Source organism: Periplaneta americana, chromosome 9 (genome assembly GCF_040183065.1).
Source record: "Periplaneta americana isolate PAMFEO1 chromosome 9, P.americana_PAMFEO1_priV1, whole genome shotgun sequence".
Lineage (NCBI taxonomy): Eukaryota > Metazoa > Arthropoda > Insecta > Blattodea > Blattidae > Periplaneta > Periplaneta americana.
In genome coordinates, this window is record NC_091125.1 from 169,977,910 (window position 1) to 170,004,506 (window position 26,597).

General features: G+C 40.0%; 1 protein-coding gene and 1 non-coding gene across 4 annotated transcripts in view; both read left to right on the forward strand.

The window, feature by feature from the left end:
- The window catches only part of rhea (Talin_middle and talin-RS domain-containing protein rhea), a 182,890-nt gene that overhangs the window by 108,078 nt on the left and 48,215 nt on the right, over positions 1-26,597 (forward strand). For all 3 annotated transcript variants that reach the window (XM_069836354.1, XM_069836352.1, XM_069836353.1), the window contains exons 10-21: positions 1,294-1,437; positions 4,129-4,713; positions 7,542-7,735; positions 7,827-7,992; positions 9,360-9,590; positions 12,781-13,272; positions 15,462-15,661; positions 17,653-18,219; positions 18,301-18,491; positions 20,054-20,476; positions 24,452-24,773; positions 25,763-25,997. In XM_069836354.1, the coding sequence (XP_069692455.1) occupies positions 1,294-1,437; positions 4,129-4,713; positions 7,542-7,735; positions 7,827-7,992; positions 9,360-9,590; positions 12,781-13,272; positions 15,462-15,661; positions 17,653-18,219; positions 18,301-18,491; positions 20,054-20,476; positions 24,452-24,773; positions 25,763-25,997 (3,750 nt within the window). The remainder of the gene's footprint in view (positions 1-1,293; positions 1,438-4,128; positions 4,714-7,541; positions 7,736-7,826; positions 7,993-9,359; positions 9,591-12,780; positions 13,273-15,461; positions 15,662-17,652; positions 18,220-18,300; positions 18,492-20,053; positions 20,477-24,451; positions 24,774-25,762; positions 25,998-26,597) is intronic.
- Positions 6,519-6,595, forward strand: TRNAG-GCC (transfer RNA glycine (anticodon GCC)). Its single transcript has one exon. It is a non-coding gene; the product is annotated as a tRNA-Gly (tRNA).

Genomic DNA, 26,597 nt, shown 5'->3' on the forward strand with positions numbered 1-26,597 from the left:
ATAATACTGAAATTCAAATGCAGACATGACATAAGCCTATATAGCTTAGTACTGAAGCACTGACTTTAAAATGATAGGAAGATACTATGGCCTTCTGTTATCGAGACATCCAGTATTTTTCAATATGCAGTAGGTATATATCTTAGTGTGTGCTAAAAAGAAAGGGGGCATTATTTCAAAAGTTCTTTATAATTGTGATCTTTTTGAGATGGTGGGTAAGTTTTACATTTTTATGCCTCCTTAAGGTGTTAGGTACAGCTTAAGACTTCAAAAAAGTCGAATTTTCAAAATATTTTTTGTTTACTGCACAAATTATTCCAGTATATTTTACTGAAAAAATATATATCAATATCTGCAGTAGTTTTTTGAGTTACGATTTAAAAGGCAGGATGCTGCAACCTCAGTCCCTCCTGACAATGGATAGCGCCACTCCCACTCTAAAAAATTTTTATTTCTTTGGAAGCAATATTTCTCATACCAGCTGATGAGAAAGAGTTTGGAGACTAAATTTCTCATACCAGTGACTATCGTATTCATGGCTGCTTGTTTGTAAACACAAGAACGTGAGTTTTGGTTTCAAGAAATTATAGCCCACATAAAATTGTTTAATGCTAAGTTCTCGAAAATTAAATTTTCAAGAACTGTTTTCCTGATAACTCAAAAACTATATAACATTCTGTGATAATTTTTTTTTGGTGTATTTATGCATGTTATATCTATTAAATGATGCAAAATCACTTCTCTATCTTGGATAGATTTTCTGATAAAAAATAAAATAATGAAAAAAATATATAAAACATCAGTACATTGCTTTAACACAAAATAAAATATATTATTTATTAAAGACTATAGTTGAAAGAGGATGATATTACAAACATGAATTTCAGCAATAAAATAAAAGAGAGAGAACATGAAAAAGTTGAAAAGTGTCTGAGTTATGAGGGACACACTTCATCACTGCATAGTGAACTGCCACCATTTTCAATTTTGAAAAAAAATATATAAATACATTTTTTATATTGTAATTTTTTTTTCATATAGCAGAAGGACAGTGTTTTACACTTTATTTTCATTATTGTACAAGTTACAGTAATGGAGGGAAAAATGTTCAATATTTCCAGAATTGTACTACCGTAAGCTGTACCTAACCCCTTAAGCAAAGGCAAAAAAACTCTTCAAATGTTAATATTTCGAGATGATGGGCTTGTATAGCTAGACAAAGGCAGTGCTTGGAATATCTTTCTGTTTGTAGTTGTGCTGTTTCACCTCAATATCTTACTTGCTTATGCGCAGGTGCAGCAGACGAGAATTACAAGTGTGTTGACTGAACCACAGAGGGCTCTGCTGAGCACTATCAGTGCGGGCCATGATGTCATCATTACCGCTGAGAAGGACCTGGAGACAAAGGCACAGATACCTGAACTGGGCTCTGACCCGGTAAGTAGGCCTATTATATTGTAAATTTATTCCAACTCAACAATGTAACTTTTATTTAAAGCAACAGTAATAGTCACTTTCTACAATTTAATTCTGCTCCCGTCAACAATGGGATTTCCACTCCACACAGTAACACAGTATTCGTTATTGCATTCCACAGACGACAGTGACAATTTACTTGAATTATTGAGAACAACAATGTACTGCTAATTTTAACTAATGTTCACAAAGCACTATTTACAAATCAGAACTGCCAGTTCTCAGTTCACAGTTCGTTTGCCTTGGCTAGTTCTTCTAGCTCAGTCACCCGAGTTCACAGTATCTCGAACCACAGACCTTCAGAGACAATCCGCTGAACTTCGAACTCAGGTCCCCCAATTGCGGTCCACTGCACTCAAACTCAGGACTTCCGGCTCCACAGTTACGGACACAACTCAAGTCGAACTTCGGTCTCAAAGCTGGCTTCACTGCTACACAAGACTGGCTGGCTTGCTGTCCACTGACTATAACAACACTGCTACAGTTCACTCCCGTCTCTTCTTTTATAACCAAACCATAGTTACGAGAAAGTTCGCGGTCAGTCGACAGATGCATAGAAGATTTCCACGGATGTCAGGATGGCATTCTCGAATAATCTGGATATCTCCCCTCTCTGCCGCGGTCGCTCTCTCTCCTCTCCCCCCTCCTTTCTACACCACAGCACATGCCACAGGAAGCAGATACGTGCGCACTTACGCAGAACCACGGCCGACCTTGTAATCCTTCTGCCGGTTGTGAGATCGTATCCCAGCTCTGTCACAATATTGTGGAGTCATACAAGGCTGTGGAATAGACACAGCAGTGAAGACAGAAAAAAACACCTGAATATGAAGATCCAAACATACTTACAGTGGAGCTTTGATTATCATCATTTGGCTATCATCATTTCTGCTTACTGTCATTTGCTATTTAACATGATTAAATTTGTTCATTCTTGTATACACTCTTTTAACACTTACATGATGATTGATTAACTGTCAAGTTATTTAAATTAATACATAACGACTTTACTGTGTTAACATTTCAAATAATGATGTTATTGTACCTGATTGACCAGTTTCGATGTATTTTTATATCATCTGCTGAATTCTAGTGAGTTCCCGTGCACTAGAATTCAGCAGATGATATCAGAAACATCAAAATTAGTCAATCGGATACAATAACATCATTATTTAAAATGTTAACACAGTAAAGTCGTTATTTATTAACTTGAATAACTTCATGGTTAATCAGTCATTAAATTTGATAAACATTGACATTCTGCTAGTTATAAACTAAAAGAAAGATGTTTATATGTGTCAAAGTTTTAATTTTGGAACATTTTATCGCCATAATATGGATTTAAATGATATGATATTATAATTATATATGATAGGCCTATATATATAGTTCTCTCAATATATTCTATCCTCCCTACCCTTCACATTTCTGTATACAGGTCAGCATTCCCGTACTTATACTATTTACAGCTTAAAACACAGACAAATCATGATCTTAATACCTGCTCTTAACTGTGTCTTTCATGTCCTTCCACTTTCACTTATCCTTCCTTCTAATTTATCATGCTTTATTAAACTACTTCTCTTCTCTTCTTCTCATCTACACTAATAGCCATTTATCTAATTTTCTCATTCAACTTCACTCCCATCTTTCTCATAACTAACTAAATAATTTCTTCTGTGCATAACATAAATACCTTTAAACTTATTAACTGTAGAAGACTTAACCCTTGTTGACTATTTCAGGAAAAACATAACCTATTATAAATTCACCATCGAAAAAGTTTTAACACAATCACATTAGCACTCTTACCCTATAACATTGGTTTCACTTGATTTATAACTTGATCACAAACAAAACAATTCCATAACCTTGACAAATCGCATCCATTCAAATCCATTTTTATATTATATAATTAACCCTGCTATTATTTCATCTCTCTAATACACCATTGTCCTGCACCGTGGCGTGATCTAAGGCATCCTGCCTAGGACTCATGTTACGGAATGCACACTGGTTCGAATGCTCATGGATGAAGAAGTTTTCTCATGAAATTTCGGCCAGTGTACGGGACCAGTACCCACCCAGCTTCGTGATTCACTTGGGAAGCTATGATAAATAGCGAAATCCGGTTACGAAAGCCAGCTATAACAGCTGGTGGGATCATTGTGCTAACCACACCATACCTTCATTCTGGTTGGATGATCGTCTATCTCTTCTTCGGCATGTGGACGTGAGGCCAGCAGCCGGCTGGTCGGTCATGGTCCTTCATGGACTGTCGTCCCTCGAATTTACTACACCATTTCCTCAGATTATATACTGTTTTCCTTTCCCCACTGCCCCCTCATTCCACACTCCTAACTCGATCCCTTACCCTTCGCACTTGTTTGATTTCTTTCTTTTGTTGATTCACCATTCTTCTCTCCCTCCTTCTGCCTTCCAACTCGTTGTAGAACTAAATAATGAAAGATAAATCAAAGCTCTATTGAATTCTCACTACATTATACTATACTGTTGCTACTGTTTACTGCTGAACTTAGAAAGTTTAGTGACTACAGACTGCTAACATATTAAATACACACACCCTTGATGACACATTGAGCTGCAAAGAACCCAGTTGAATGTGAGATGAATTAACTTATTTCTGTGCAGGCCTCGCTGAAATGGAAGGAGACAACGCTGGACACAAACAAGCAGAATGTGAGCTCGCAGATTGCGGCCATGAATGCCGCTACAGCGCAGGTGGTGACGCTGACATCAGGCTCCGCAGATGAGGTGGATCACACGGCAGTGGGCGCAGCCATTACCACCATCACCACAAACCTGCCAGAGATGACGCGGGGAGTGCGCATGATAGCGGCGCTGATGGAGGACGAGGGCTCGGGTGACAAGCTGCTGGACGCTGCGCGCAAGCTGTGCACTGCGTTCAGCGACTTGCTGAAGGCTGCCGAGCCAGAGACCAAGGAGCCGCGCCAGAACTTGCTGAACGCAGCCAGCCGTGTGGGTGAGGCGTCGCACCAGGTGCTGACCACCATCGGCACCGAGGACGAGTCGAGCCGTGAGCTGCAGGACATTCTGCTGGGACTCGCCAAGGTGGTGGCAAACACAACAGCTGCCCTCGTTCTGAAGGCCAAGAACATCGCTGCCACTTGTGAGGACCAGGCCACGCAGAACAAGGTGATAGGGGCTGCCACCCAGTGTGCCCTGGCCACCTCACAGCTTGTCGCTTGTGCCAAGGTGAGTGAGTAGTTACAGTATTGACGTTTATTCATATGCATACAAACTTTTAGGGATATTAAAAAGGGTCTTAAGGAGTTTGAGAATAGGAACCAGAGTGCTGCACTGGAGTTAAATCGCTCGCTTGAACTCGTTCGAGTGTCGCACCCTCGAGTGAGATACGATCAGTCGTGATACACTCGTAATAAATAGAAGCACAGTACAAAGTCATCTCACCGACATATCTTATCTTGTATGGAAGGGACAGATAAGATACACATATGTTTTGCTCACACGGTAAAAATAAGGCTTTATTTTCTGCGTTTATGACAAACGTTTAATGGAACAGTCAATGGAACGTACCAAAACAGGAACATGAAGTTATAAATAAAATAGTATGAAAAACGTCGATATACAGTTATTATTGCTAATTAATAATTATTCAATATTTGATTTACCACATATATAATATGATAGGTCCATACATAGTGTTCCGCCTATATACTGCGACAATGTAGAAACGTTTTACAAAATATTATTGATATAGCAGTAGATTAATAACAATATTAGTACAGAGATAACGTCACAGAAAATATAATAAAACGAATAATCATGCTGCACAACTGTTACAGACGCAAAGATTGATACACTAATTATTAGAGATTATTATTATTATTATTATTATTATTATTATTATTATTATTATTATTATTATTATTATTACTAGAAAACTTGATACAGTTCTTGCATTATCGTGATTGTGTTCTCCGTTTATAATAATTACATTTATGTCCAATAACATCTATCAGATGTGGCAAAAACAAAATCACTCCTGTGTGGGGGGGAAAAAAAAAACCACTTACCTACAACATTTATATTACATTTTAAAGCAAGTTTTGTAGTTGTACTATGGAGAGGTTAGCTAAACACTGCAAAGTTTTGAAATGATAAACATCTATGATGTTACTACACAGTTCATCACTGTAACAAGAATGAATGTCTAACGCTCGGCTTATACCATTCGAGAATTATCGCTCGTAGCAATTTTAACCATCATGCATGTGCGCTACCTATCGGATTATGCTATGAACTACTTGGTGCTCAAGCGAAAACGTCCGATGCAGACCTCTGCTAGGAACTTTTTATCAGAAGCACCAGAACTGAGAGTAAGTCATTCCTCAAATAGTTGTCACTAATGCTAGGAAACCTTACCAGTAGATTACCAGTAGTAATACTCTTCGAGAGTCTGTAAGATTCCACTGGTGATATCACAGTGGTCGACATCATTTGTTGGCAATTTTTTTATATTTATTGCAGCTTAGAACTTTTGACCAGTGACCATTCTCTTAAAACTACAATACAATGTGTAAACGAACAAAAGTTTGAAATAATAACAGTAATAAGTAACAAAAAAAAAGTATTAGGAAGAGAGTTTTGCACGTGCTTTCAAATATCGGTCATAGATGTTTGTAGAATAGAGTGCTGGGCAGTGTTGAAGATGAGAACTGTCCATATCTTCTTGCATATTGCGAAGAGGGCTGTCAGAATTCCAATTCTATGTAAATGAGAGGCAAAAGACAGTCCTGCCCAATAGCCATTCAGATATGTGCAACTGCTATGTGTCTTGATTCGTAGGAGTGTCGTCAGTTATATTCTTCCACGATTTGTTCTTTGTGCATTCCATCAGTTCTTTATGAAATTGTTGCTTGACCCTGTTTTTATGGTTGTGGCTATGGAGTGGTATGAAGCAGCTATCAAATATAAACTGTAGTAAACAAAGTTAATACGAGAAGATTAGTTTAATTTTCAAAGGAGCAGAGTTCGAGTCTGGCATAGCTCAGTTGGTTAAGAGCACTCAGCATGCCAAGCTGAGGGGACCTGGGTTCGATTCCCGTTGCCAGAACAAATTTTTCCATAATAATGTAACTTTAATTCAAAACAAGAATGTAACTTTTATTGTTACTGCAATAATCACTTTCTATAATTGAATGTAAACACTCCCGTCAACAATGGGATTTCCACTCCACACAGTAACACAGTATTCGTTATTGCACTCCACAGACGACAATGACAATTTATTTGGATTATTGAGAACAACAGTGTACTGCTAATCTTAACTAATGTTCACAAAGCACTATTTACAAATCAGAACTGTCAGTTTTCAGTTCACTGTTCGTTTGCCTTGGCTAGCTCAGTCACTCGAGTTCACAGTATCTCGAACCCCAGACCTTCAGAGACAATCCACTGAACTTCGAACTCAGGTCCCCCAACTGCGGTCCACTGCACTCAAATTCAGGACTTCCGGCTCCCACAGTTACGGACACAACTCAAGTCGAACTCCGGTTTCGAAGCTGGCTTCACTGCTACACAAGACTGCCTTGCTGTCCAAAACTAGCAACGACTGCAACTAACTCAAGTTCACTCGCGTGTCGTATTTATAACTAAACCATAGTTTGCGGAAAGTACGATGCTGGAAATTTCTACAGATGCCCAGAAGATGGCGCCTCTTGATTTCTCTGGATTTCTCCCCTCAGTCGCAGGCACATTACTTCCCCCTCTCTGCCGCGGTCGCCGTCTCTCTTCTCCTCCCTACGCCACAGCACATGCTCCAGGAAGCAGATGCGCGTGAAACTTCATTTGCCGCACCGAGCCACCACCGACCTTGCCCTCCTGCGAGATCGTATCCTGGCTGTCACAATAATAATAGTAAAATACTATTAAGTTAACCTTTCTTTTCCTACAATAAAAATTAGTTACTTGTGATAACTTGCTCGAAGACTCCACACATGACAAGAGATGGGTTATGTAATTGAATGAAGCACTGATTTAGAACCTGCTGCTCTCTTCAGGTGGTAGCTCCCACGCTGCACAGTCCCGCATGTCAGGAACAGCTGATAGCGGCTGTGAGGGAGGTGGCGCATGCGGTGGAGGGTCTGGTGTCCATCTGCAATGAGAGCTGCACTGATGAGCACCTGCTGCGAGAGCTGAGCCAGGCGGCGTCTGAGGTGACGCGCACACTCAACGACCTGCTGAACCACATAAAGTGAGTGACTCCTGCAGCTGGATTCACGTGGTGGTCACTGCCGTGCAGCTGGTCTGTGATCTAGCTACTTTTTGTTTCCTTTCTGCCACAGGAGGGGCACACAAGAGAGGGCTCGTGAGAGTGTGCAGGAGGGCGCTGTGGAGACCATACTGATAGCCACGGACCGCCTGTTTGCCTCCACTGGGGATGCAGCTGAGATGGTGCGGCAGGCCAGGGTGCTGGGACAGGCCACTGCCCAGCTGATACAGGCCATCAAGGTATGAGTCATGCATCAATCCTTGGTAAATGCTGCAGTAGGGATATCCTGAACTAGCACCAACAGATAGCGCACGTGTACTCTGAGGGATGCGCTTTGCGTGTGCATTTGTTTTTCGGTATATAAACATTGAGCATGGATATATATTCATCCGTGCATTGAGGATATACGTAGTGTATTAGGATATTAAATACTCTTAAAAGCAACTAAAAATGGCAAATTTTTGTTATGTTCCTATATGTAAAAACCAGGGAAAGCTTTTTGTCTTCAATCAGGTCCCGAAATATTCTGAATATATGCTTTAAACCTTAAAAATGTAAGTAATTAAATTGCGTCTCGAAAGTGCTACCAATTAAATAAAAGTAACTACTTCAAGTAAGGAATTGTTGACTACAGTTTCATTTTGGAAGAGAAAAAAGAAAAATTAATGAAGACATATGCAACCTCGACAGCAAGCTATGTTAGCTTAGATTATATGCAGTAGTTGTAGGAGTCTCAAAGTTTATGCCTGCAGTAAACTCTCGATAAACTGGGATGTTTATTATCCAGGACGATCCGTAGTGTATTATCCAGGACGATCCATAGTGTATTATCCATTTCGTGAATTATGTTTTAATGTACTGTACCCTAATTAATTATTAAAATCATGTTTTAACTTCAAATTTTCAAAATCATCCTACATAGTATTCAAAACTGCATGTCCTTAACCTACAAAACGCACGACTAATCGTGATACTACTGCGATCATTTTATATCATCTTATTAAAAATTGCATTTGATCTTTCTGCAACTACAGAAAAAAATACAAGGAATTCAATCTCGATAGTCCCTTCCCTATATAAAAAAAAACACATTGGTGGCTGCATATCCTGTTTTTAGCGTACGGTTCGTAAATACTAATGATTAAAGAGGGCAATATTCACCTTCGACATAGTTCCTATTATTCATGCACCTCGTTCTCAAAGTTCTTGTTTAGGTTCATGAACATTCAATTTACTCGTATCTATATTCTGCATACTGCAGATTTCCCCACCCATCTCTTAAGGGGAATCGCTCAATATTATACAGGTTTACGTTATTAACTTATTTATTGTAAATTAAATTAAATTATGAGGTAAGAAAATACTGAATTGTATTAAATTATACTAGGTTATACAAAATAATTGTAAATATAATTTTGACACGCACAGAAAACCAACAAGCGGGAAAACATAATCAACTGTAGCGTATGACATAACATAGCCCTACAACATGTTGCACCGCGTGGAACGCTCCTGTCATCTAGTGGTAAAACTTCGCATAAGATATCCCTATTCATCGAGTTTATGGGGCAGTGATTTCATCTTCTGTGACATATCCTGTTTGCAGGGCGAGGCAGAGAAGCAGCCAGATTCTGAGATCCAGAGACGGCTGCTGGCAGCAGCCAAAACCTTGGCAGATGCTACAGCCCGCATGGTGGAGGCAGCGCGCCTGTGTGCATCGAACCCACATGATGCACAGCGCCAGAACCAGCTGCGCCAGGCTGTGGAGGAGCTGCGCGCTGCCACCACCGCAGCTGCCACTCCTGCACTGCGCAAGAAGCTCATCACACGCCTCGAGGTAAGCAACAAGCTGCTCTCTCTTTGTCTTGCTTGGTACAGCTTTTTCTTCTAAACCAGCGTTTCTCAAACTTTTCTGAAGTGGGGACCACTTTTTTAAGTCACAACAGTTCCGCAGACCATCTTACTCTTGTTCCCTTCGAAAGCAAATTTATCACTTAATGTAGCATATTTTAATATCAATATACTTACATTTTGAAGTAGAAATAATTAATTAAAATTAATTTAATTCAGTTAATTTTATATTAGTATTAACTAATTAAGTTAATGTTAATAGAAGAAAATTTCTTATATCGTCATCTGTAAAAAAAGAAATAAAAAAATTAATGCAGAAACATGCCCGATTTTCAACAAGTAAAGATGCAATTCTGCATGTTCTATTATTGGTGTACGACGTACAGTACGTGACCATTTCAATATGCAAACTATTAAGAAAGTCATAAATACATGAAAAGTTTCGGTACTTTGGTCCTGTTATGAATTCGGGTGGTCCCTAGCTGGGTAACAGGCACGGCGCCATGTGCACGGAAAAGATAGCGAGAAACACCACGTTCATAGTGTTTTAAATCCCTCTTTTTTATTTTTGCAGAGAGTAGAGTGGGAAGTCGATAGACGGGTAGGGTAAATAAATTTCATAAAATGTCAGTACTGGGAGAAAAAATGAAAGGCGATTGCCATGTGTCATTTACAAACTCTGAGATTTTCAGCTATAGTGTGATACCGTAATTCGCTTGAATTTTATTTTTTTTTTCCTGTCTTTTTTTGAAGGACCACAAGGGCAGACCTCGAGGACCACAGGTGGTCCGTGGACCATAGTTTGAGAAACGCTGTTTTAAACCATTGAAAGAATTTGATTCATATTCAGTATTTATGAGTTCGTTGATCTATAAAATTTGAAGGTAGAATTCCAAAATTCATTTATAGTAACTTTGGATACTAAGAATGAATGTTGAGGGATGGTAATATAACAATGAGTGGAAAATGGTACTACAGAAAAAGAAGTAAAATTGGAAAAAGTATGATGGGCAAGTTGATGCATCATCAGCTGACTAGCTTTCTGTACTAGGGTCTCAAATTCTATTGAGTTCAAGTGGAATTTGTTGTGAACAAAGATGATATTTGGGGTAGGTTTTTGTTAAACATTAAAATTTCCTTACTACTCCACCATTCTTTCATTGATCATTCTTGGTTCATTGCGGATTCACATTCACATCATGAGATGGCAAAGAGATCTTTGATACATTACTCCAAAAGGTTGATACTTGGCTGAAGGTAATCAATATGTTGTTATTGTTGTTGTTGTTTTCTAATGGCAGGCGTTTGACAATAAAGTCATTTGACCTCTTGCACTCCAATATTTTTCAAAGATATTATCATGGTCAGCCACTGAAGCACAGATTTTGAGGTGTTCCGAATCCATTTCTTGGTTTGAGTTGCACAATGGGCAGTTAGGGGACTGATATATTCCAATTCTATGCAGGTGTTTGGCCAAACAATCATGGCCTGTTGCCAATCTAAATGCAGCTACAGACGATTTTCGTGGTAAATCGGGAATTAACTGTGGATTATGATGCAGAGAGTTCCATTTTTTCCCTTGAGATTGTGTTATCAAATTTTGTTTGTTGAAGTCTAAGTATATAGATTTAATCAATCTTTTCACAGAGTAATACGTAGATTTAGTAACAGGTCTGTAAGTAGCAGTGCTGCCCTTCTTTGCTAAAGCATCCGCATTCTCGTTTCCCAGGATTCCACAATGGGATGGTATCCATTGGAATACAATTCTTTTATTGAGTGATATTAATTGAGAGAGCATTTTAGTTATTTCTGCTGTTTGAGATGAAGGTGTGTGTTTAGAGACTATTGATAGAATAGTAATCAATATAATACCCATTATTGCTAAAGAAGAATGTTGAAGTTTAAGTTGCTTCTTGAGCTTAGGAAATGAGATTTCCATTGAGAAGGTAATTCCAATTGTTGTATCACTCCCAGAAGTAGAATTTGGTGAGTAATAATTATGTTATTATAATGGAGTTTGTGGGACTTTATAAATATTTGGAGCAGGGCTCAAAAAATTCACTTCTCAACTTGTTGATGGTGAGGTATTAGGAGTAAAATGCAAGCGAATTTTCGAGCCACATAAATTCCATTCAAAATTGTTCCTCTGAAGATTAAATAATGTTTGGTGACTATTACAACTTTTATTTCTGGAGCACAGCATTTCAGTAACAAAAGCATAATTATGAGTATTACACAAAGGCCAACATTTCTTATTTGGACTGTAACTTGCCCATCTCTTATTGACCACTTAACCACCATCTTGGGACTGATGCATAGAAATCTTTCAATCTTCTTAATGTATCCAGCTGTTTGCTGATAACATAAGTCCACTATAGTCCACTGTAGTCTATTCGGTTGTTGTTTTTCACGAGACGGTCAGCGCGTCTGGCTGCGAAACCAGGTGGCCCAGGTTCGAATCCCAGTCGGGACAAGTTACCTGGTTGAGATTTTTTTCCGGGGTTTTCCCTCAACTCAATACGAGCAAATGCTGGGTAACTTTCGGTGCTGGACCCTGGACTCATTTCACCGGCATTATGACCTTCATTTCATTCAGACGCTAAATAACCTAGATGTTGATACAGCGTCGTAAAATAACCCAATAAAAAAAAATTTCACGAGAAATAAGGGGTATTTTGATCAGTGTTCATTATAGATGCCTGTTGCTAGTAGCCAGAGGTGGGGTGTAGTCAATATATACTGCAGGGCTGTGTCTTCTGCAACTGGTACTGATGATTTTAACTTCTTTTGTGGTTTATGGATGGACAGTATAGAAGAATGTGTTCCAGATCATCATGATTATTACACCACAGACAAGTAGGATTATCAGAAATGTGAAATCGGTGTAGGTACAATTGAGTGACAATGTGGGTACTCACCTTGTCGTGATGAGGGGGCTTAAACTTGTTGTTTAAGCTAACAAGTAACAAACAAATATCCACATACGCTGCATTACCACCAACGCAGTCCCACTACATTTTTCACTGTTTATATTCATGGCGTCCCTCAGTGTAAAATTCTCCGGAGGGAAAATAGTCCCTCAATCGGATCTCTGGGTAGGGACTGCACTGAGAGGTGCCAAGAATAGTACTGATGCATAGAAGTGAAAGTTGCTGATGTTCGTTGATGTATTGCAGGCAGCAGCTAAGCAGGCTGCGAGCACAGCGACACAGTGCATAGCAGCAGCACAGGGCGCATCACATCACAACAGCAACAAGGCGTCGCAGGAGGAGCTGATGGGCGACTGTAAGGCCATGGCAGACCTCATCCCCAGCCTGGTGGAGGGCGTCAAGGGCACACTGTCCAGCCCTGACAACCCAGCAGCTCAGCTGACACTCATTAACTCATCAGAGCAGTTCCTGCAGCCTGGCGCCCGTGTTGTGCAGTCAGCACGTGCAGTACTGCCAACTGTGACTGACCAGGCATCTGCCATGCAGCTAACCACCAGCTCGCAGCAGCTGGGTGCAGCGTTGGGTGATCTGCGCTCTGCCCTCAATCGTGCACGAGAGGTTTGCAGTGGGCTGGAGCTTGACTCTGCGACTGAGTTGATACGTAGCTTGCAGGTCGAACTGGAGGCCTTCCAGCGAGCTGCTGAGCGTGCTGAGCTCAGGCCCCTGCCAGGCGAGACGGTAAGGACTCTCTTGTTTACAATTAACTGTCATGTCAGCAACTATCATTCCTGCTTGGATTGTTAACAACATTAATCTAGACTAGAGTAGATGTAAACTCAACTGTGTCAGACTAGATTAGACGTAGACATAATTAGAAGAGATGAAGTTACATAGATGTAGACTCAACTAGGTGAGACTAAATTACATGTAGACTCGACTAGCTAGATTAGACATAGACTCGACTTTGCAAGGCTAGATTAGACGTAGACTAAATTATGTAAGATTGGGTTAGACGTAAACTCGAATAAGCTTGACTATATTAGACGTAGACTTGACTAGAACACTAGACTAGATGTAGACTCGATTAGGTGAGGCTAGATTAGATGTAAACTTGACGAGACGAAGCTAGATTAGACATAGACTAGACTAGGTGAGGCTACATTAGATGTAGACTCAACTAAGTGAGGTTAGATTAGACTAAGCTAGACTATATTAGACGTAAACTCTACTAGGCTGAACTATATTAGACGTGAACTTGGCATTGCTACTCTAAATTAAAGACAAACTCAATTAGACTAGGCTATATTAAACGTAAACTTGACTAGAGGAGGCTAGATTTGACGTAGACTCGACTAGGTGAGGCTAGATTTGATGTGGACTCGACTATGTGAGGCTAGAATAGATGTAGACTACTAGATGAGGCTAGATTAGATGTAGACTAGACTATGTGAGTCTAAATTAGATGTAGACATGACTAGGTGAGGCTAGATTAGATGTCGACTCGACTAAGTGAGGCTAGATTAGATGTAGAGTAGACTATGTGAGTCTAAATTAGATGTAGACATGACTAGGTGAGGCTAGATTAGATGTCGACTCGACTATGTGAGGCTAGATTAGATGTAGACTCGACTAGCTGAAGCTAGATTAGATGTAGACTCGACTAGGTGAGGCTAGATTAGATGTAGACTTGAGTGTGTGAAGTTAAATGAGACATACTGTAGATTGGGTTGTATTAAGTTAGATGTTGATTAGACTTGTCTAGACTAGAGTGGAGGTAGTTCAAATCAGTTCTGAACGCTTCAGCTTCAATGAGCTCATTTTTTAGTTTATTGGGATATTTTATGATGCTGTATCAACATCTAGGTTATTTAGCGTCTGAATGATATGAAGGTGATAATGCCGGTGAAATGAGTCCAGGGTCCAGCACCGAAAGTTACCCAGCATTTGCTTGTATTGGGTTGAGGGAAAATCCCGGAAAAACCTCAACCAGGTAACTTGTCCCGACCAGGATTCGAACCCGGGCCACCTGGTTTTGCCGCCAGACGCGCTGACCATTACTCCACAAGTGTGGACTCAATGAGCTCATTGTGGTGACCTCTCCATGAAAAGATTGGAGTTAAACAGATGTAACACTCTAGTCTGTTTCAGAAGTATACTCTATTTTAATTATCTTCACTGGCCAGTATTTATGGTATAAAATATTTATATATTCTTAGGTTAATGGTTCACATTCTTAGATCATTATATCTAGAGTCAGTGATCTACAGTAGTAGATAATGTGCTTACATGTGGACTCAAGTGTTCATATCCAGTTGAGGCAATAGATTTTTCGGATAAAAATATTCTTCCTCCAGAAATAAAGTAAAGTCAGTCCTATGACACAAGGTTTGTGATATAAAGTACAAATTGGTGTTACATGCACAATCCTCAGAGTACCGTGTCTCCTCCTCTCAGGTTCATATGACTGCTGGCTAACCCCTGATGATGCCATTTTGTGTCTTGAAGTAGAAGCAACACTAAAATTCTCCAAAGATAACTTCGTATTGTTCACTTCTACTAGTAATCATTATCGTTTTGACTTACGAATGTTGACACCTCAGAACTGAAAATTCATCTTCACACTAGCAGAGTCCAGAAAGCTCCTCTCTTCTGTTTTTTGTAATATTGTATGTGAAAGCAACCGCTACGCAGTGTCTTCTTTTAGCCTATAAAACTTGATACTTGTGGTTTGCATCAGAACTGCGTTCTGTGCCTGTCTTTCATCAGTAAGCCCATTCCAATTTCTTACCATCATTAATGATATAATTTCACAATACGCTACATTATATTGTAGTGTACATCTGATATAGTTGAGCCTAGCTTCATGCAGATACAATAATACAGTTCTGTGTTGTGTTTCAATATCTCATGAGTGTCGTGGTTTACAGGCTGAGTCAGCAGCCCTGCAGCTGGGCAGCACATCCAAGAACGTGGGCTTTGCGATGGCTCAGCTGCTGAGCGCTGCAGCACAGGGCAATGAGAACTACACGGGCATTGCTGCCAGGAACACGTCGTCTGCTCTGCGCGACCTCACCATGTCTGTGCGGGGAGTGGCTGCCACCACCAACAACAGGGACACGCAGACCAAGTGAGTGCAGTGTGTTGTCGGGAAGGGGATCTCTCCAGTGTTTTGAAACGACTTAGATTGCGTATTCAGAATTTTAAATCACTTTCTCCTTGACAACCAACAATAAAATTCACACATTCATTAATTCATTTATCACTTCTTCATAGCGAACACACTACCAAGAATTGCCTAGAATTTAAAATTAAAACTCTCTTACATACTTTGATTCAGATACCAGTGATGCATAAAATAATGTATGTAATGTGAGAGTAAGTTGATTTTATTCTCTTTGAATAAAATCCTGCTTTACTCTCTTACTTACTGGCTTTTAAGGAACCCGGAGGTTCATTGCCGCCCTCACATAAGCCCACTATTGGTCCCTATCCTGAGCAAGATTAATCCATTCTCCATCATCATATCCCACCTCCCTCAAATCCATTTTAATATTATCTTCCCATCTATGTCTCGGCCTCCCCAAAGGTCTTTTTCCCTCCGGTCTCCCAACTAACACTCTATATGCATTTCTGGATTCGCCCATACGTGCTACATGCCCTGCCCATCTCAAACGTCTGGATTTAATGTTCCTAATCATGTCAGGTGAAGAATATAATGTGTGCAATTCTGTGTTGTGTAACTTTCTCCATTCTCCTGTAACTTCATCCCTCTTAGACCCAAATATTTTCCTAAGCACCTTATTCTCAAACACCCTTAATCTCTGTTCCTCTCTCAAAGTTAGAGTCCAAGTTTCACAACCATACAGAACAACCAGTAATATAACTGTTTTATAAATTCTAACTTTCATTTTTTTTGACAGCAGACTGGATGATAAAAGTTTCTCAACCGAATAATAATAGGCATTTCCCATATTTATTTTGTGTTTAATTTCCTCCCGAGTGTCATTTATATTTGTTACTGTTACTCCCAGATATTTGAACTTCTCCACCTCTTCAAAAGATAAATCTCCAATTTTTATATTTCCATTTCGTACAATATTCTCGTCACGAGACATAATCGTATACTTTGTCTTTTCGGGATTTACTTCCAAACCTATCTCTTTACTTGCTTCCAGTAAAATTCCCGTGTTTTCCCTAATCGTTTGTGGATTTTCTCCTCACATATTGTATCATAAATTCCTATTTTAGTTCTACTAATTCTTCGTCTACAACAGAATAATTCCTTATAAGTTAATGGACATATATAAGAAATGTTTCATACAAAGTATTTGTTCCAAAGTACAATATGTTTAAAACTAAGTTAATTATACTTTTATTTTGTTGTTGCTGCTATTCTCTTTTCCTTTTTTCTCCTTAATCGTCTCTCCTCTTTACTTTTTCTCTTTCTCGTCTTTTTCTTCTCTTCTACTTCTTCCTTCTGTCTTCTTCTTTTTCCTTCCCTACCTCCGCCTGAGAAGGAAATTTTATCCGTTTTTCTGAATAAAGGTTTTTATTTAATATTAACAGGTGAAGAGAAGATTGTGTCACAGTAAAGAAAGACAGCCAGTTAGTAGGGGGCATAGAAGAAACTGAAGGAACTAAATCATGGCTCTCCCTATTCTACTCACTCGTCCTTCTCGTCCACTTCTTTATCTCCTCTTTCTTGCGCCCTATCTTTTCGTTTCTTTCTCCTTTTGTTCTTCTCTTCCAGCTCTAGTCGACCTGGTTGGCGAGTTGGTATAGTGCTGGCCTTTTATGCCCAAGGTTGCGGGTTCGATCCCAGGCCAGGTCGATGGCATTTAAGTGTGCTTAAATGCGACAGGCTCATGTCAGTAGATGTACTGGCATGTAAAAGAACTCCTGCGGGACAAAATTCTGGCACATAGGGCGATGTAGATATAGCCTCTGCAGTTGCGACCGTTGTTAAATAAAACATAACATCTTCCAGCTCTATCTTCTGCTGCTACTGCTCTTCTTATCCTTTTCCTGATGTTCCTCCTAGTCTTTTTTTCACGTCGTGCTCTTCTTCTGTTGTCCTCATCATCCCTGTTCTTGGAGTACACAAAGCGCTGCTTGCAGGATCATCTCGAGTGCAGAGGATGTGATGGAGCGATCGCTGCGCCTGATCGAGGAGGCACGCCAGGCCCTGCAGACACCCGAGAGCCCTGCCAATGCTCAGAAGCTGGCCCAGGTTGCCAAGGACGTATCGCAGGCCCTGAACAAGTGCGTGGGCTGCCTGCCTGGCCAGAAGGACGTGGACGAGGCCATCCACTCCATTACGGACGCCTCGCAGCTGCTGGACCGGGGCGAGTTCCCGTCCACCAACAAGTCGTACGGACAGCTGCAGCAGGAACTCAATTCGGCAGCTGCGAATCTCAACGACGCATCAGCCGATGTGGTCTCGTCCGTGCGCAGCCCGACACAGCTGGCCGCCTCTTCGCGCACGTTTGGCACAGCCTTTGGGGACCTGCTGGGTGTGAGCATGGAGATGGCCGGCCAAACCAAGGACAAGGAGGTGCAGGGCCAGATGGTGGTGTCGCTCAAGAACGTGTCCATGGTGTCGTCCAAACTGCTGGTGACTGCCAAGTCAGTTGCGGCTGATCCCTCCGCACCGAATTCCAAGAACCAGCTGGCAGCAGCAGCAAGGTGAGGGTTGCTCTCAGTGGTGTGAGCTGTGTAGGTGTGTGTGTTGCACATTTTGTAACTACACGTTTGCCATGTCTGTAGGGCGGTGACAGACAGCATCAACTACTTGATTGACGTGTGCACATCGGCTGCTCCAGGCCAGAAGGAGTGCGACAATGCAATCAGAAAGATCCAGTCCATGCGGCCCCTGCTGGACAATCCCACAGAGCCACACAATGATTCCACCTACTTCGAGTGCCTGGACACTGTCATGGAGAAGTCGAAGAGTCTTGGTGAGTGCATCCTAAATCCTGGTTTATTGTGGACGAAAGTAAATATAGGAGTCCCAGAACACAGATTTAAGAACCCTGATTCAGCTATAGCCTCACACCACAAGAAGTTGCCTGAAGTATGCACGCAGGAGTGGGTGGAATTTTTCCGATGTACTGTTCTAAAAACATCAGCTTAAATGCCACAGACACCTTTAATATTAATATCAACAGAAAACTATACAGGCTGTGTCTAAAAAATGTTAACACCTAACTTTCCTAAACATTGACTCATGCAATAAAGTATAACTAGGAGTGTGATTTTATGGTGATTATTTTACCCTGATTTCAGTTATTAAAATGGTTTAATTTTGATGAATATTTCGTAAAGGAAAAAACAAGTAATTTCACGCATATTTCCTTACTTACTTACAAATTACTTTTAAGGAACCTGAAGGCACGCATATTTCCTATCCTAAAGAAACTTAAAAAGTAATAAAATAACATTTTTTAAATTATTATTGAAACAGTCCCTTTTATAAATTAACGGAAAATTATTTACATCATTAATTAAATTCATATTCAATTTCATTTGACTGTTAGTGGGTGAATGGCACTGGCTTCTTGATCTCATGAAGACAATTGTTGCAGGAAAGAGAAATGACCATTGTCTGAGAGTGCTGCTACCTGGAAGTGATTCCAGAAACTATGCGTACATTGCAAATCAAGCTTTCAGGTATAACTCCCTGTAAAGTTGGTTTGAATAATTTTGAGGGAAAAATTGTTCCGGGGCCGGGTATCGAACCCGGAACCTTTGGTTAAACGTACCAACGCTGTACCAACTGAGCTACCCAGGAACTCTACCTGACACTGATCCAACTTTTCCTCTATTCACAGACCTCAAAGTGGGCTGACAACTGTCAAGCAACCAACATTGAGTGCACACTAACTCTGTGTGACTTAAATTGTGGTTTTCTGTTAACGAACAGTGACGTGTATTATGCAAATCAAGCTTTCAGGTATAACTCCCTGTAAAGTTGGTTTGAATAATTTTGAGGGAAAAATTGTTCCGGGGCCGGGTATCGAACCCGGGACCTTTGGTTAAACGTACCAATGCTCTACCAACTGAGCTACCTGGGAACTCTACCCGACAACGATCCAACTTTAATTAAGGGATTTGCGTACATTGTTGCCAGATATCACATGTATGTAATGCTGAAAGGTCAAATATATAGAAATGTTAATGTATATTTTATAACGAAAACTTTCACGTTTTATTTGGAGAAATAGTCATTTTTCGTGCGAATTTTCCATAAAAGCTATTTTTTGTTGAAAATATCGTGATTATGAAGTAATTTCGTGGGGTCTATCAATTTCGCGAATACTCGCGGATATAGGCTATTTCACTTAATTTTGGACTTTAATTTAATTAAGGGATTTGCATTTGCCATTCATAAAATTAAGTTTTTAACACATTTCGCGTGTATCATTAATACCAAAAAATCACACCCCTAAGTATAACATTATAAACATGTTTCATAATATACTATTACTGTGGCAGTTTGATCACTGTGTGTGTTCTTCAGGGGACGGCATGACTGGCATTGCCAACCACGCTAAGAAGTCAGAGCACGAGGAGTTCGGGGAGGCCGTGAAGGGAGTGTCCAACTCAATCTGTGGCCTGGTGGAGGCAGCCGCACAAGCTGCTTATCTGGTGGGCGTGTCAGAGCCGTCGAGTGTAGCCGGACGCCCGGGGCTGGTGGACCAGGCACAGTTCGCACGTGCAGCCCAGTCCATCCAGACCGCCTGCCAGCACCTGACCAACCCTACCACCAACCAGCAGCAGGTGCTGTCGGCTGCCACAGTCATAGCCAAGCACACCAGCTCCCTGTGCAATGCGTGCCGCGTGGCATCTTCCAAGACCACCAACCCTGTGGCAAAGAGACACTTCGTGCAGTCTGCCAAGGATGTGGCCAATTCCACTGCCAACCTCGTCAAGGAAATCAAGGGTAAGTGTGTATGTTTCCACTGAAAATAGCATTACTGAGAGTTGGTAACATTCAAGAAATTGTCCACACCTGTGGAGCAACAGTCAGCGCGTCTGACTGCGAAACCAGGTGGCCCGGGTTCGAATCCCGGTCGAGGTTTTTTCCGGGGTTTTCCCTCAACCCAATACGAGCAAATGCTAGGTAGCTTTCTGTGCTGGACCCCGGACTCATTTCACCAGCATTATCACCTTCATTTCATTCAAATGCTAAATAACCTAGATGTTGAATGCCTGAAAATAGCTATTGATCCTTTGCGTGTTTGTTTTTAAAATAATGTGTTTAATCAGTAACTACAGTCAGTGTATTGATATTATATCTCTTTGTTGTTACCTATTGCTTTAAAAAGAATGTGTTTAACTTGTAATTTTAAGCCAATTTTTCTACTATTTCTTTACTGTTTACATTTGTTTTTAAATCTTTTGTATTGCCCCTACTATTATATATTGCCCTTCAAGAATTTCGTTATTCGTTAGTTATTATTTTAATTATTGTACTTGTTCCTGAATCACGTATTTAACTTGTAACCGTAAATCATTGCTTGTAATATCCTTTTATTACTCTTAACTGTTCCATTGTTCATAAATTAAGTATTAATTTGAAAGTGAAAGTCAAACTTTGTTATATTAATGTACTATTGATTATCTTTTTAAGGTCGTGTATTTACTCTCAAACGGTTAGACATTCTTGTATATCTTTTGCATTGATTATTCCTCAAACATCTCATTAATCTTTAATAGGATCCATTCTTTCATTAAGCTGCATTCTTCTACATAATTCATGTGAATTGTAACTGTGACCACAATTTTATATTATAATTTTACTATAGTTTTTTGGTTATAAAATGTGTACTTTGATGCCAGCTATAACCCTAATATACCTCAGGGTGAAATAGGGTTTATTAAATTGGATAATAAAAAATAAACCTAGATGTTGATACAGTGTCGTAAAATAACCCAATAAAATTTAAAAATTCAAAAAATCCCTTACTGTGAAGAGTATTTGGAGATCAGAAAAATTTTTTAATTAAATTTCTTTTATCTTTATTTTGGCTCAGAGCTTCAGTAAATTTACCTTGTGAGATGTTTAATGTGGATCTGTCTTGGTATATTCCTATTAATTTTAACATGAATTAAATTTTTTACCATTAAATTATTCCATAATCTCTCTCATACTTTCCTGGTTTAGGCATCATGGTCTGTCAGTCATTCTTTCATTATGTGCAAGTTTCTTTTATGATCCAAAAGTGAATATTCATCTGTTTCTCTCATATATCGCATCTCTGCTGTTGTGAGTCGATGCTGATCAATTTCTTTGTAATAGTCCAAGTCTCATTTACTTACCTTAATAACAGTCTTGTTCAAGTTTTATAAATTTTGAGCCAAGTGTTCTTTTGCACTAGAGAGGGTTTAAAAATTTAATTTCAAATCAAATCAATCTTCTTAATGTATCCAGCTGTTTGCTGACAACATAAAGTCCACTATAGTCCGCTGTAGTCTATTCAGTTGTTGTTTTTCACGAGAAAAGACGGGTATTTTGATCGGTGTTCATTATAGATGCCTGTTGCTAGTAGCCAGAGGTGGGGTGTAGTCAATATATACTGCAGGGCTGTGTCTTCTGCAACTGGTACTGATGATTTTAATTTACTTCTTTTGTGTTTTTTGGATGGACAGTATAGAAGAATGTGGTCCAGATCTTCATCATGATTATTACACTACAAACAAGTAGGATTATCAGAAATGTGAAATCGGTGTAGGTACAATTGAGTGACAATGTGACCTGTTCGAGCTCTTGTTAAAAATGTTTGAACATGTCTGGGAAAGTTTTTGTACATTTCCAGGTCATTTGGTTTCTTTTGTACAGACTGTAAAATTTTTCCTTTGTCAGAAGAGAGCCAGTTGTTGATCCATAGATTTGTAAAATGAGACTTTACTGAAGCAAAAGCATTGGATAGAGATATCACTTGAAGAGGTCTTGGTTGCAAACATGTTGCCTGTTTTGCAATATTATCGACTTTCTCTGAATTTATGATTCCCATAATCTTTTTAAATGTTCATATTTTCATAGCCATATCTTTTTTTAGTTTGGAATTAAATAGGATCAAAAAGAAAGACTAGAAGCATCACAGATGAAACTTATACTAGCAGTTGAAAATATTTCTCATGTAATTCATTTACTAGAGTTGATCACACTAGGATCGTGCATTACAGGCACTGTGTTCAGTTGAAGTTTGTCGAGTATGGCAAAGTTTGATATTCACCGATGTTCACTCTGGAGAAGGACACCTGCCGTGTTTGTTGCACTTTATTATAAAATTATTCGCTGTCCTCCACTCCCACCTCCTTCATGTTTTAACCACATAAGGATTTTAGCACAGATCTTGCAATTAGTTTTTCATAAGAAATAAAACGAAATTTGTAATGATTGCCTCTCTCATGTTTGAACAGTGCAGGACACCAGCACCGCACCCATGTAGAGGTTGGGTGTGACAGCGTTTTGCCATCACAGCTCCAGAAAAATCATTGTGATAGATAATGATTTTGTCAGTGTGGTTTTTTGTGTTCGGATGATTCTTGGCAATTGTGGGGCTCCATTTCCTATCTTTAGATTTCCAAGTCGTCTAGAACTCAATTTCACTGCCATCTACTTATCTCTGAACAAACCACGAGAAATATCATTGTTTCTCATCACGAGCCCTCCGATGTTTGTTTATTGCTCTTCTATGAATTGAGTTGATATACTGGTGCCATGTTTTTATCAACAATAGTGAAAACAAAACACACTCTGACCCCTGAGCTGTGTTATCGCTATGTGTGGGCGCGTTTTTTCGCTCAAGAATATTTACAAATGATTAAGTGAATCATTTGTGGAAAAATATGGCAAGTGCATAGCTTTAGTTAGATCCCAGTTATGTTGTCCTTCAATTTAATCTTCTGACCTATCACATATACGTACATCACTTACCTTCACTGTGAGTCATATATAGGGTAGAGATAACGATATCTCGGTGCTGTGATTTGGAATTGTAGTCACAGTCTGAACCAGTGACAAACCTAATACAGCGACAAAATCACACGTTTTCAAAACACACCCCCTACAATTACACCCATGGCTTAATCCAATATTTTCTTTTCTTTGGACTTTTTTTTTTTTCCAGAATCTCGTTTAAATGATAAATTCGTTAGATTTTTGTTCATTTATTATTATGCCCTTGCATAGACAGAACACTCAAGTCAGTGCTTGTCGAGTACTACAGCTGTTCATATGTGCATGTCTCTTGGAGCACTGTCTGAGATTAGACTCTCAGATAGCTTTCTGTAAGTGAAAGCACTATCTAATGGAAATATAGCTTAGTCCTGTAAAACCAGCAAGGAGATTCAATGAGACTACAGTGATTTTATATCATAAGAACATGCTATGTGTGCCCAGTTGCATTCTTTATGCTATAGTCGCAACGCTGTTATTTCCGGCGTGACTCCGCCTCTTTGCTTACATCTTAGGATGTGAAGGCTCTATAAAGTCTAGGTAGGTAGTATCGTTCGCCATTTTTGTTCTTCCATTCCCGAGCTACCATACGAGGAATCTATTTGCCACATCGTTAAACATTATCATGTAGTAGCTCCTATGATAATAAATCAAACGCACTGTAATTCAGCAAATAATTGAGCGGCAAATGTTCATGAGATTTCTGCGAACACAAACGAAAAAGCCAAAATGGCGGACGATTCTATTAAGTATTTATTGAGCCTTAAGAAATGAATGACGTCTTCATAAGCGAATCATAAGACGCACATGTTTAAATGTAGCCGACCTGCAACGCGATTGGCTGCCGGAAATTAGAGCGACGGGACTATAGTATCTTTTATTACGTCGGATTTGTTAAGTGTTCTCCGTCAAGAATACGCAAGTAAACAATAAGTGCAATTGTATGGTTGGCAGCCCTGGATCAGGACTACAGTGAGCAGAACCGCGAGAGCTGTGCAGCTGCCACGAGGCCCTTGCTTGAAGCAGTGGACAGTCTGTGCACGTTTGCGGGATCCCCTGAGTTCGCCAGCCAGCCTGCCAAGATCAGCGTGGGAGCCCGTGCTGCTCAGGAGCCGATCCTGTCCTCAGGCCGTGCCATCATTGACGGCTCATGCTCCATGGTGCAGGCTGCTAAGTCACTGGCTGTCAGCCCCAGGGATCCGCCCACTTGGCAGCTGTTGGCCAACCACAGCAAGAGCGTATCTGACTCCATCAAGAAGCTAGTGACGTCCATCAGGTAAGTTATACATAAGCTGAGAAGGAAGTTTCTTTTCACTGGCCAGCCATGCTTTTAGTAATGGATGTGACATATACACTGTTTTAGAAGTTAATTTTTAAAAATGAAAATAGATTTTTTGTTGCTTAATTCTCACCTCATCGCCTTGCGATCTTGCTTAGACTTGTGTGACTTTTCATCATTATTGCTTTGAAGATTTTTATTTTATCGTCATTTTTTGCACTGTAACGGGTGTAGCAAAAATGTCATCCACCTCAACACTTCATTTTATATTAGCTTAAAAATTCGTTAATAAGTTCCATGATTGTTTATTTTATTTAAAAATAATAATGTTATTTTCTGTAACAGATATGACAAATATTCTTTGAACACGTTAAGCTATGTTTGCAGTAATATACTGAATTAGATGAGGATATGGCCCTTAAGAGAATTGTGACTTTGATTGTTTTTCCTCTGTAGTTTTGTAATATACAATATAATACAATAGGCTATATACACTATGTGGGCATTAAAAGAAGGCTGAGGAGAAGAACAAAAAAACATGGATTCCTTTGGAAGGGAAGTAAAATAGAGATCCATGTCATAGATTTATGGCACATGAAAGAACCCAGTCCCTGAATGAGAGGGCTCCAGTCAAAATTGACTAGCTATTCTCACCCACTGAGGTAGTAGAGTGGATTCGTAGGGATGCCCTAATTGTATGTAGCTTTGTTCCATCCCTTACAAGTAAGCCATCATCCATCAACCTTGTTTTGCTAACTGATAACACGAGACTTCCTTATACATCTGTGATGCTAGAGTTTTACTCATGGCGTCTGTAGTACTGAAGCATGACTTATGCTGAATGACACTTCATGAAAACATTTTGGTATTATCTGCTAGCTATGCAATCCGTCATTAAGAGGGATAATAATGTACTTGCTGTGCTGCTATTCAGTAACAGATCTTAATTGAGAAAGGCAATGATTGAGCTCAATATTGGTTGACAGGGACAAGGCACCGGGACAGAAGGAGTGTGATGATGCCATTGAGAAGCTGAGTGCCCGCATCCGGGACCTGGACCAGACATCACTGGCAGCCGTGTCGCAGAGCTTGCCACCACGCCGCGACAACAGCCTGCAGGGCTTCACTGACCAGATGGAGAGCTCGGCCAATGAGATCGCAGAGAAGTTGGAGCCTGTGCGAGCTGCTGCCAAGTACGAGGCTGAGAATATCGGCCACGCGGTGAGTTAAAACCAGTAACAAGTATGATGATAATTATTGTAGTCTGCAGTCATCTTTAAAGTACAGAATAGGTCTTATTGTGATCTGCAATCGAGTACCAGGGACATTTCCTTGGGGGTAAAGACAGCGAGCACATAGGACCAACATCCCTACTGCCGTTAAAATATGCTGATTGTCCATAAAGTGGGAGTCTTACCTCTTGCCACTCTATGGGCTGATTTGCCTTATCATGGGATTGACTTTGACTTTGACTTTTATAATAATAAAAGTACAAGAGCTGCGATAGCTGTAGATGAGAAATGTATAAGTTAACATTCCCTTAGTATCTACCCAGGTTACATATATAACAAATTGCCCAACCTTACAGGCTTTGACTGCAACAGCTTTTATTAATTTCACTATTCTGTCATCTAGCTATTGCATAAGAAGTCATGTTATAACTCTCATTTGAATTGCATGTAACAACTGTACTTCCATCTATACTAAAAGCCAGGTTATGAACTGACTAAACAGGAAGTAGTTGGCAGGGCGAGAGGAAAGTGTGGGTTAGAGGGGTAGCCTGTGCAGCGATGACACGTTGAGTATGGCGGGGCGGAGGGG